General features: G+C 34.9%; 1 protein-coding gene across 5 annotated transcripts in view; it reads left to right on the top strand.

Moving 5' to 3' along the window:
• Window positions 1–12,345, top strand: part of Pcdh9 (protocadherin 9) — an 829,840-nt gene that overhangs the window by 524,442 nt on the left and 293,053 nt on the right. For 3 of the 5 annotated variants that reach the window (XM_041673012.1, XM_041673018.1, XM_041673004.1), the window contains one exon: window positions 5,589–5,790. In XM_041673012.1, coding sequence (XP_041528946.1) covers window positions 5,589–5,790 — 202 coding nt within the window. The remainder of the gene's footprint in view (window positions 1–5,588; window positions 5,791–12,345) is intronic. The other 2 variants (XM_041673037.1, XM_041673027.1) reach the window with 1 other exon arrangement.

The following is a 12,345-nucleotide window of genomic DNA, read 5'->3' as shown; positions in this document are numbered from 1 at the left end:
GCAGCATTTAACTGTGAGAAATGGGTTAAGGGCATCTCAGGTAGCAAAAACTAAAGAATATTTGCAACATCATAACCCGCAATGTGACATGTTTAATCCTTTCTCTTTGCCTTGACCCTGAGGGAACATGTCCCCAGCCAAGGCATGAAATCAGTTTAAAACTTTTTCTATTCTATGGCATTCTACTAGGGAAAACTATGTAAAAGAAATATTTCTTTTGTTTTGTATTTGTTTCAAATATTTAAATTCAAGCATCTAGTCTACACACTCAAGGAATTCAAAGAATGAAATTTCTTGGGTTTCTCAAATATATAAAATAATTTTAAGGAGAAATAATACCTAAATCTCTCATTAGACCAGAATCAAATAGAATTAAAATTTAAAGTATAGTAGAAATGCTGCTGTAGGCCATTTCCATTAGGGTTTCTGTCAGTAAGAATCTTAAAAGATATGCCCAATATGTTACAAAGTCCATAAAATCACCATGTCCTTCCTTTCTGTAATTCATTTTACAGTAGTGCGTTTACATATTAAAGAGATCACCTTTAAGTTAGCGAGAGTATCTACCATGCAATTTAAAAATTTGAAAATAAAACAGCTAATTGTGGAATGAGTTAGAAATAAATGGTGGCTGTTTTCACTCCAAATGAAAGAGTGTATAGCTGTATATAACAAATTGCTTAAGAGGACAGCAAATACAACGCAGGCAAGCAGCTCACTTTCTCTACCAATATGACTTTAAGTGACCAGAAATCATAAGCTTTCTTTTTTTTAATCTTTAGGCTTAATAAATTTAGTTTTCAAAAATGTGTTCTTAATTTGTTGAATAATAAAAATCCACCTTTGATTACAGCAGTTCTTAAACACTTTTCCCAAAGATAAATATTTTCCTTTCTCTCAAATACTGAAAGATGTGAATGTTGAAGAAGGAACAGAGATGGTGACGCCTGTTGGCGGTGTTGCACCCTTTTCTTTGCTGTCTCTCCAAGCAGCCAGCATGAAGCAGAAAGAAAGAGGACCTTAGAAAAGTGCTTGGCTGGCGGACTAAATAGTCCTCCTGATGGTCTGTCTGTCCCATTTATAGTGCCAGAAAAATGCCTCGTTCACTTCCACGGACTCAGGAAATTTCTATTGTAAGTTCATAATGTATCAAGTGTCTACATTCCCCAAAAAACTACCCAGTTCTGATATTGTTGACAGCTCCTGATGTTCTTATCATTCTCTAACTCTTAGTTACAAAAGTTGAATGACATGTAAGGTAAAAAGTTTTTGTCATATTTGCAACAATGCTAGCCTACTCTAACACTCTGTATTACTCTTCTAGCACATGTTTATTACTGTTGTTTTTGATTAACAATAGATTTAATTTTATGTCAGGAAACTAGTGTGGATTATTTTGAAACCAAATACTCAGAAAATACTCCCCCTGTTTTTCCATGCTTGGGTTATTGTTCATGAACACACTTTATTGTTCTGATGAAAGAACAATCTGATTCTTTAAAAAAAATGCAGTGAAAATCTCCTATTCATGGACTGAAATAATTGTTCAGTGAATAAATTAATTAATATTAGGAAAAGTTTTTTGAATGAGCTTATATCTTGTGAACTTTACTCTAGTTTTCCGGCATTTAAGACAACCACTTTATCTTTACTTCTTTAAGAGAAAAAATATGATGGATGAGAAATTTGTGTTAAATCACTAATTATTTGCAGATTAAAAATAGGCCTAAATTCTTCATAGGTGTGACTGTTTTATTATAAGGACTTCCAAAAGAGAGTAGAAAGTAAGTTCAACGTAGCAGTTGTAAGTAATTAAATGAACCACTAAAAAGTAATTTGTGTTTAAAAACCTCTTCTTTATCATCTCTAGAGGGATTCCTTTGAATCTTGGCTTTTAAAAATAGCTCCTTATACTTGATACTGGACACATTGGAAACCATAGCTGTAGAAGTTCTCTTATAAAGCGTATTTAGAGTCCTCTCTGAAGATTTATCGTGTTGATTTATATCTTTCTAATGTTAATTAATCAAGTACATATAGTATGTTACATTAGAATTGAGTCTATGAAATTCTTTCAAAACCCATTCTCTGAAGAGAAGTGTGTGGTCTGCAGTGTCCTTTGCTTCATCCTTATCCCTGGAGTTTCTTTCACTCTAGAAGAAGCTCTACTTAGCAGGAGGGTCTGAAGCAGCCTCTGTGACAAAAACTAAATTCTGTGAATCACGTGTTTTCTTTCTCAATGAAAATTACATTACTTAATTTTGGGGAATGAAAGAAATAATTGTTAAAACTAACTAAATGATGACAGAACCATACTTTTTAATAAAATGTATTTGTTTCGATGAGCAATTACAACTTTTTATGCAGCATGTTTATACATCTTGTATCATAAAATCTTCTTGTTTGATTATTTCTGACCTTACAATGCTCCTATTGGACAGACAATATTATTTTTTCATCCTATATAAAATACCTCTAACTGAGCCAGAGCATAAGGCCTAACTCCGAATGAACAGATCTATGGTAACCTGCTCTACTTCCGCAGGTCAACACACACTGCTGATTCCTTAACAACAAACACAACTTCTTTTCATAACGCACCACTGTTCTTCTCCTTGTATTGAAATGTATTCAGATCCAGTCTTGGCATCTATATTGTTCATTCTGTCAATGATATTCCTGGTAACAAATGAGCAATATGTATGCTTGATCATTTTTATTCAACCCATGGTATCCACTTACATATTCTTAGTGCATGTACATTAACATCCTACCCCTCCATAGACTAAAAAAAATTACACAAGTCTGCCAATCAGTTTTAAACAGCTTTGAGTTTATTAGTTAAGAAATTTAAGTTTTTTGTCATTCAAACTTACAGTATTTTGTTTAAAATAAAAAATAAATTTGTATTTACTAATTTGCATTACTAATAAATGTATAATGCAAAAAATAAAATATCAGTGCAATGTGTAAAAGATGGAGTCTATCAAGCTCAACGTAATAGCCTTAGAAGAAAATGTTTTGTTATTCTATGTAATTATTTTCCAATGTATAGTAGATGCTCAATAAATATATATACACATATTAATATTGTATCTATTAACATATATGTACACACATATATAACATATAACAATAAGATAACAAATATCTTATTGGTGTAAGAGATAACTGATTATGCAAATGTTGAGGAATATTTTACTGGGGAAAATAGTATAATTACAGCAACATAATGATCTTCTTCCAATTGTCACAAATGAAATACAGACTCCTTTATGTGCATGATGCATATGGAGATTATTAGATAACAGAGTGATTTATTTCTTAGCTTTGCCTTGTGCTTTTATCCCTTATTAATTAGTTTGTAAATAATTAAGAGTCTAAGCCGGGTGGTGGTGGCGCACGTCTTTAATCCCAGCACTTGTGAGGCAGAGGCAGGCAGATCTCTGTGAGTTCGAGACCAGCCTGGTCTACAAGAGCTAGTGCCAGGACAGGCTCCAAAACCACAGAGAAACCCTGTCTTGAAAAACCAAAAAAAAAAAAAAAAAAAAAAAAAAAAGAGTCTATTCGTGTTGACACCAGTGGACTTTTCTCTTGGACAATCATGTTAAGAAACATGGCTGACAATCATGTCTAATGGCCGACAGTTTACATCCCCTTAATATTCACTTTTCATGAAAAGATTATAGTATATTTAGAATGTTAAAATATGAACAAATAAGCGTTCTTTCCTTGACATTTAAAATTCAATTGGGAAGAAACATAGCAACAAATAATGTAGCATAGTATTTGTTTTAGAAAGTGGGATTCACACCAGGAGTTTCTTTCCATGTCTGCCTTGCTTTTGTATAGCTCACCTAGACATACGCTAGAACCTTTGGAAGAGGAGTGATGTTCTTCCAATAGTAGAGTGTAAAGGGGAAATGTGCTACATCAGACACAATTAGTAATTTTTATGATTATAGTCTATGGGATGTTGGTGTCAGTTCATTAAAAATGTACTGAGCTATCAACTCATTTCACATAGGCCATTGAAAAGCAATAAAGTGGTATCAGCTCTTCTCCAGAATGACTTTTACCTGGATTTGAACCAGTGACTCATAGAAAATAAGCTGTGTTCTATTGCCAGTTTATAAAAGCATTTTATAGGGCTGCAAGGCACCTGCCTCCTGCATTTTCTCTCGAGCAGCATTCCCGTTTCTTTGAATATACTCCATAAATTACCTCTTGAATAAACAAATATTAGAGTCTAGGAGATGGCTATATTATGCACATTATTTGCATTTTGTTTATTTCTATGTATTATTAATGCCATTTAATCTCAATAAAAGTATTCATGTATAGTACGATATTGGATAGATTTTGACTGTGAAGGAATGGAAATTTCTTTTAGTACAATAATACTCAGTTACTAACATATGTAATTCCCTACAGTTTACATTTTCACCCCCATGTAACTGCATATATTTTTATATTTCATAGGTTATATCAGACAAAAGCACATTGACATGAAAGCTGAACTCTTGTCTGTGTTAGCATGCAGACTTTTATTGTACCAAAACACTGACTTTCACTGAAGTAACTTTAAGTGCATCATAGCTCATTTCTTGTGTTGATTCAGGATGCAGTGCAATAGATGCCAAAGCATTCTTCTAAATACATTTCTACAGAGATATCTTTAAACATAGGATAGTAGTAAAGCCTGAGACAGTGATCGAAATAATTCATTAGTCCCTTCCTCTCTGTTTTTCTCAAGTTTTGAATGACATTATTTTTTTTTCAATATGCATCAATTTTGTATTAGCAATTTTAGTTAATTATTTCTGGACTTACTTTAATAAAACATAAACTATTGCCTTTCTATGCTGCATTCTTATTTGTATCATGCTATTCCAAAAGTTTGAGGGAAAATTCAAAAGTCAGCCTATAAAGCAGCCATGGTAAAGGAACTTTGCTGACAAGATCACTACCCTGAAAGTATCCAGAAGCAAAGTGCCTAATCAAGAAACTTGAAATGTTGAATTAATGAACTATTTAGTTCCATGAAGCAAATGAGTCTGTGTATTTATTGGGAATTTCTTAAAATTTTTTTCTCATAAGTATGTTCTCTTGCTTTTGTTACATTTAACCAAGATTTTACATTAGGTTTTGTTTTGTTTTTTTTTTTTTTCCTGTTATTTGTTTTTGGGGGGGTGGGGGGGTGAGAGATAGGATTTCTCTGTAGCTTTGAAGCCTGTCCTGGAAGTAGCTCTTATAGATCAGGCTGGCCTTGAACTCACAGAGATCTGCTATCTCTGCCTCCCGAGTGCTGGGATTAAAGAGGTGCATCATCACTGCCTGGCACTTAACATTAGTTATATGCCCTTAAATTATTAAAGATGGACGTTTATTTTGGTAATTTGCCAGTTGTATATTACCTAGACAACGAAAGTGATGATCACTGACTCTTCCCTTTATTCCTAGCCTTGCATACTCTGGTGTTGTCCTGTGTCATTTGCAATACTTGTTGGATTTGTGTTCTACAGAGCATGAACGTTCTGCCGTGGAGAATCTAGTGTTAACTGCATGTCCTGTGATCTTCTTTGTAGTCTCAGCGCCGTGTTACCTTTCACCTCCCGGACGGCTCCCAGGAAAGCTGCAGTGACAGTGGTCTGGGAGACCACGAGCCGGTGGGTAGTGGAACCCTGATCTCACACCCTCTTCCTCTGGTTCAGCCACAGGACGAATTCTACGACCAAGCCTCTCCGGACAAGAGGACCGAAGCAGATGGCAACTCGGACCCCAACTCTGGTGAGTCCTCTTCCTGTCTTCATAGCTTGCGCCTGTTCTGGTTGAGTAGTGAGCTGGAACTTGTTTAAAGGGTCACCCTGCTCTGCAAAATAGGGACAGTTGGTTGTGCTTGCTGTTTTTATTGTTAGATGCATTGAGATAGATGAAGTATGGTGTGTTTGATATTTTGACCTTTAGGTGGTATGCGCCAACATGATGGCTTATTTCATGAGCCATCAAAAGGTTTTAAAATGTGCACATATAATTGAAAGGCAATATTTATTGGAATATTCTGTGGTGGCAAAAAAGTTACAGCACAAGCATTTAAAAGTTCATGACATAGACTCCATTGGAATATAGTTAATGATAAGTAATATATATGTGTATATATGTATGTATTATGTATGTATATATTCATTTTTGTGGAATGCTATCTTCTAAAGAATTCTTTAGAAACAACACAAATAAATAATGATGGAATGTGACTAAGATCCATCTGAAGAATGGATATGATTTTTAAATTTTATTTATGCTTTGAGCTTTGGATAATTTGGTTGTGTGTAAGTAGTTTTATCTGGTCTAAACCCAATATCCTCCAAAGAGCTATAGCTGACCTTGGCAATCATTCTCAATCCTAAGCCATTCCTGTAGAGGGACTTCATCCTTTCCTTATAAAGAAAATCATGGGCAATGAAAATTATTTCTATATTATTTAATTTTTTTCATGATAATGAGAATGCTCACTGTAGACAGGAATATTAGATAAGTGTTTGTAAGTTTCTCTAATTCTTTTTAAAGGAAGGGAAATACTGAGTAGTGATAATAAGGGGACATCCAAACCAGAAAGGGAACAACAACAAACGAACAAACATTATACACACTCAAGACTCAAGACAGACTTTCTCTCCTGCTCTTGAAATGGCTTCACATTGACTAGCTAGAGAAGGAAATGGAGTTAAGGCGACTTTCCTATAAATCTCTGGCTATTTAGCCCCTTCTGCCTAAGACATTACTGTGCCTCTGGCATTTCTGTGTTGTAGCGCTATCTAGAAGCGGTCACAAGCTCAGACAGGCTTTCTTAACAAGTTCCCTTCTGGTAATTCAGCTCTCATGTTCACTTCCTTCCACAATTCTGAGTCGCTTTTCTGTCTAGGCAGAGAGATCTGTGTACATTCTTCCTCTCTCCCTCTGTCCTGCCTGAACCAAGCCACTGCCTATGCAGGCCTCTCATTAGGTTCTTTTTTCACTAGCAGCTGTTCAGTGGGTGCAGTTACATCACATCTATCTGCAGAGGTTACCCTTTACTCCAGGAAATCTAGTAGAATCTAAGTAAATTGTATGCCATCATTTTCAAGATGTGTGTTTGCTTTGTAAGGGCATTTTTTGACTTCAGATATCTAGAGCTGATGACCTTAAAACCTTTCATCAAATTAAGTTTGAGAGAGCTAGATAATCACTTATTCTCCGTGTATTTCTTGGCATTCTCACTCTGTGATGTAAAGATTCTAGCTCGTTTCATTGAGCCGCATTTCCCAGGAATTTTGTAGAGGTGATAGGGTAGGTAGAGCTTCTAAGAACTCCTTGCAAACAATTCATGTAATCTACAATTAACAGTAAGCTACGTCTATATGCAGTAATTTTGAATTCCTTGTGTGTAAGTGTTTGGCTATTCTTGTCTTTGAGTCAGAATCAAAATCAGCACAGAAAAACATAGCTTACATATACTGAGACACACAGATGTAGCAGTTCTCTGTAGCATAGGCAATGCACTCTGTACACATATATTTAATGCAGCAGTAATAAATGAGATTCCAGGTGAAGAACTTAGACATGCCTAAGAGCTTTCGTCAATTTTGTTTTGGATAGAATAATGAAGTCCTTTAGAATCACACACAGGATGAAAGACAGCAGTGAGCTTAATCACTGGGTTTTAGAAATTGATGAGCATGTGGGTAAATTTTCTACTTAGTTAATTGAATTAGAAATTTAAAAACATTCATCTAGAAGGGAAAGGCAGCTTTTAGGCTATATTAACTACTAAGCAAGATGATAGTTATTTCATATTTTATTTGTCATGGAATTATGTGTCTGTGGTCAGTGGTCAGTCAGAGTGAACTGAGAAGTCAACTATTATAGAAATATATAGCCAAACTACAGAATATATTTCATCACTACCACAGAGGTATATGGACACATAAATATACATATTTATCTTTTTTATTTTACAAGCAATGATAATTACTACAGATACATTTTTAGGAAAGTTAAGTTTAATTTTAAATGTTCACTTAAATATGAATTTGAAACAAAGGTGTTTGATGTTATGAAATATTAATGTTTTATAGGGCAATTTTTGCCAAAAATAATTATTAGTAATATTTATTTCCTTTTTAATTTCACTTTTTTATTTGTCAAGAAAGTCTGCAATACTTAAAATAATTTGACCAGATCCTATCTCATTCACCTGTCATTTCTTCTGGTGTCACTAAGTATGTAAACCAGCAAGGAAAAAAAATATATAAAACATTTGTGTGCTACTGATTGTTGATGAGTTGATTTAGCCAAAGAATGGAGAGTTGTCTTTTTATACTGCTGGACATTTTTGTTACTTTTTCTCTACATTCTCCTAAGTAGACCACAAAGTAAGTCACATTTGAGGGTTCCAATAAGAGAAAAAAGAGAGGGGGCATTTTATCAAGGTTTTAAAGTAGGAAATAGCTAAATTGCCCTTGGCCAGGTCTTTATTTAATATGTCATGCTACTCACACAATGACTTTTTTGTACTCTACAAATGAACTGGGTCAGCTGCCAAGGGTGAATGGACAGAAGGTTCTAAAGCTGGGGAAAATGCGCATTTCAATCCCACTCAAAGTGGTCATCAGAAGTTTTCATTTTTTTATTATTTTTAAACAAACTTTTGATAGCTATAAAAAAAATCAATGCCCTAGAAAGCTTGAGCATTCTATTTGAGATGGGGATTTTACCCAGGAGAATGGTGTTCAGTAAATTGCTTTAAACAAAAAGAAACAGGGCTTCATGGGAGAATCAGTCTTGATTCATCACTGCTGGTGAATTAGACAATTCAGGTCAGCCGTGAGTAGTCCTGGGAGTCAGTGGTTCACTTGACCCCCGCTACCAGACTAAAACTACAAACTCCTTGTTAATGCCTAGAGCAGGATTCATTAGAATACACTGGAAATGTTAAAAGGACAAAATAAAATCTTAATTGTGCTAGAAAAATACCATGCTCCATCTCTTTACATTATCTAGTCACCGCTCTGTAATTAACTTTGAGGGATTAGTGAAGTGTGGTGGAAAGACACCCGACATACTAGTCAAAGGCTGTCAACTTCTCTTATACCTCAGTAGTTTTCTTTGTCCACTGTGACTCTTCTTTCTGGATTTTTATACTTTTAGAAAAGACATGATTTTCTAACCAACGGATTAGAGAACATGAGCTTCGGAATATGATGACACTTACTAGTCTTTTTGCGTAGAAAAATCTCTGTATTTCAAATATACTGGCCTTTATTTTAAAAACATTATGATGATATATACATAGTAATAATTTTTATTTTTTATTTTCTAATAAATTGAAATGAACCATTATATCTAGTAGAGTATTTGAGGAAAGTAGATTTTAACATATGCTGTTACTCCTCCTAAATACATATTGACAACTTATAAGCACCAAAAAAGTTGTTTTTTTTGTTTGTTCATTTTGTTGGGTTCTTTTTTTTTTTCTTTCTTTTTTTTTTTTTTTTTTGAGACTGGGTTTCTCTGTGTAGCTTTGGAGCCTGTCCTGGAACTAGCTCTTGTAAACCAGGCTGGCCTCGAACTCACAGAGATTTTTTTGCAGCTAAAGTATTGCAAATATAAACAGTATTCTTTATTTTTCAATGTATTTTTGAGGTTTTGACCAACTATACTTAAAATTTTACTTGATTCTTGGATTTAGTAAGATTAAAAACTGAAGAATCTTACATGTGCTCTAATAAGGATCTAAAATATACATCAAAAGCCATTGTGTTAAAGGCCTGTTAGTATCACAGCAGATCACAGACCATTAGAAACTGGGTGCAGTGAAAATTTTGAGCTAACTGAGGCATACTCTTGAACAGAATATTAAGAGCTTGGATCTGACATGCTTGTACTCTGTTTTCCTAGAGCTTTGGATCATTTATCACCCGTTCTTTAATGTGATATGCTTCTTTGTCAGAAATGCATATCTTAGCTACTGTTCTATTTTTGTGATTAAACACTGTGGTCATGGCAACGTTAGTAAAAATGATTTTAATTGGGAGCTTTCTTTCAGTTTCAGAAGGTTAATTCATGAACATCATGGCTGGTAACATGGGTGAAAGCAAGCAGACATAACTTTGAGGCAGAAGATGACAGCAAACATCTGATCCATAAGTTGCAGGAAGAGAAAGTGTAAGGGGCCAAGAAACACTGAAGGAAGACCCTAGACTCACATAGTGTGGAAGAACTTACAGAGGCTATTCCAAAATAGCCAAACACATCCTAAATTTGCAAATTATTGTTAGGAATCTCTAAAACATATCTAGGAAAGTCTTCATTGCATGAAATATGGATCTTAATTCATTAATTTATATGTACTGGAAATAAACCCTTTAGCTTTCATTGAATATTTAAAATTATAATCTGTTTTAAAATTGAAAATAGCTTCTTCTGTAATGCAATACATCCTGACTAATATCCCCTCGATCTACTCCTCCTAACCAGCTACACTCTGTACCCCTAGATCCACTCTCCCTCTGTTTCTTCTCAGAAAAAAAAAAGCCGACCTCCAAGAGATATCAACAAAACAATAACAAACAAGATTTTATAAGTCAAGCCAAAAGTGATCTCATATCTAGGCTAGGCATGGCAACCCAGTAATTGAGAGCAGGCTAAAGAGACAGACATTCTTCCACTCCTACTGTTAAGAGGTCCCACAAAAACCCCAATCTAACAGCCATAGCATATACACAGAGGATCTGATGCAGGCTCTTCAGAACCCATTCTTGTTGCTTCAGTTTGTGTGAGCCCATATGATTCCTCCTTAGTGGATTCAGTGTGTTGTATTATCCAGGTGTCCTCCATTCCCTCTGATTCCTACAATCTTTCCTCTCCCTCTTCCATGGGGTTTACCAAGTCCCAAGGGGAGGACCCAATTTAGCCTATCTTTCTTCATAATGTCTGGGTGTCAGCCTCTGAATCCATTCCTATCTGCTTACCCATTTGGCTGCAAATTTCGCGACGTCACCATTTTTTTGTAAACACTGAATAAGTAATATTTCATTTTGTAAATGATAATCTTGACTTCATTGGTATGGCAAAACATCACTTTTTTCTCCCCAGTTACAAGTTTTCAAAGCATGCCTAAAGGGATTGAAGATTGTTATCCTGATGTAATCAGTCTGTTTTTGGGTCTATTGATTCATTTGATTCAGGTATTTCTCAAGTGATACTGCTATTTCTTGATGACCCTGGGCTTACAAGCGCTTTTGCAAGTTGTCAGTACATTGTATGGAAGGGAAAGGTGCTTTTTAGAAGTTGTCTTTAAATTCTATAGCCAGATGCCAGGGAGGGCTTTATCACTCAGGAATGTATTGACTCCTTGAACCACCACAGTAATCAAATATGAAAAAAACTTCCAGTTTCTTTGAATCTTGCATAGCTGACATCATAAATAATTTTTCCTATCTTTCTTTCTGCTATTCTTTTTTTGCCTTATTAGTATATGCTAATTTCCATACATGTTCTCTCTGTGTACATATATATATATAATTCATTTTTTATCAAATTTGATACACATTCTGTTCTTTCCAATTCCTCACCTATCCTCCTCTCAACTTTATGTGCTCTATAATTTATTTTTTTCATTAAGTCCATTTAGTACTGTTTACACAATGATGGGTGTAGAACCATCTCCTAGAGTATGAATGATCTCTCCGGAGGTCTAACTCCCGAAGAAAACAAAATTCTCCATTTTCTAGCTAAACAAAATTCTCCATTTCAATTGCTAATAGTACCTCATCTCCTAGTAGGACTTCAAGGCCTCTTACCCTACCCACATTGCCCCTTTGATTTGGTGTTATGCATTCATTCTGTGCTGATGTGAGATTTTATATGAAATGACTCTCTGTGTCCTGCAATCTGTTTCATGGTAAATATCTACTTCCATTGGTTTTAGACCCATTCCTTCAACTCATTCTCAGTGATCTCTGAACCCTGGGGAGAAGAGATGAAACATAAATGTTCCATTTTGAGCTTAGCTTTCTCAGTCTTTTGTTCTCTGCATGTTGTACTTCTCTGTATCAATCCCCATCTACTGAATAATAATATTCTCTCATAGGGGTGTAGAGTATACTCATCTATGCATATGAAGTTAATAACTTAGTAAACTTTTATTACTGTGATTATTTAGCTGAAAAAATAGCATCAACTTGATCCCTAGGGCCTTTCCCCTTTCTGGTCATAGATTTTTGGCTTACATAGCAATACCAAGCATGAGTTTTGCCTTGCGCAGAAAATCCAATGATGAAGGGGTTGTATGTTCTGATAATATTC

Source organism: Microtus oregoni, unplaced genomic scaffold (genome assembly GCF_018167655.1).
Source record: "Microtus oregoni isolate MIOR12 unplaced genomic scaffold, Mior012 000001F_ref0000356, whole genome shotgun sequence".
In the NCBI taxonomy this organism is placed as follows: Eukaryota; Metazoa; Chordata; class Mammalia; order Rodentia; family Cricetidae; genus Microtus; species Microtus oregoni.
The sequence above is the reverse complement of the archived record's forward strand: the minus strand, read 5'-3'. Positions and strand labels throughout refer to the sequence as shown.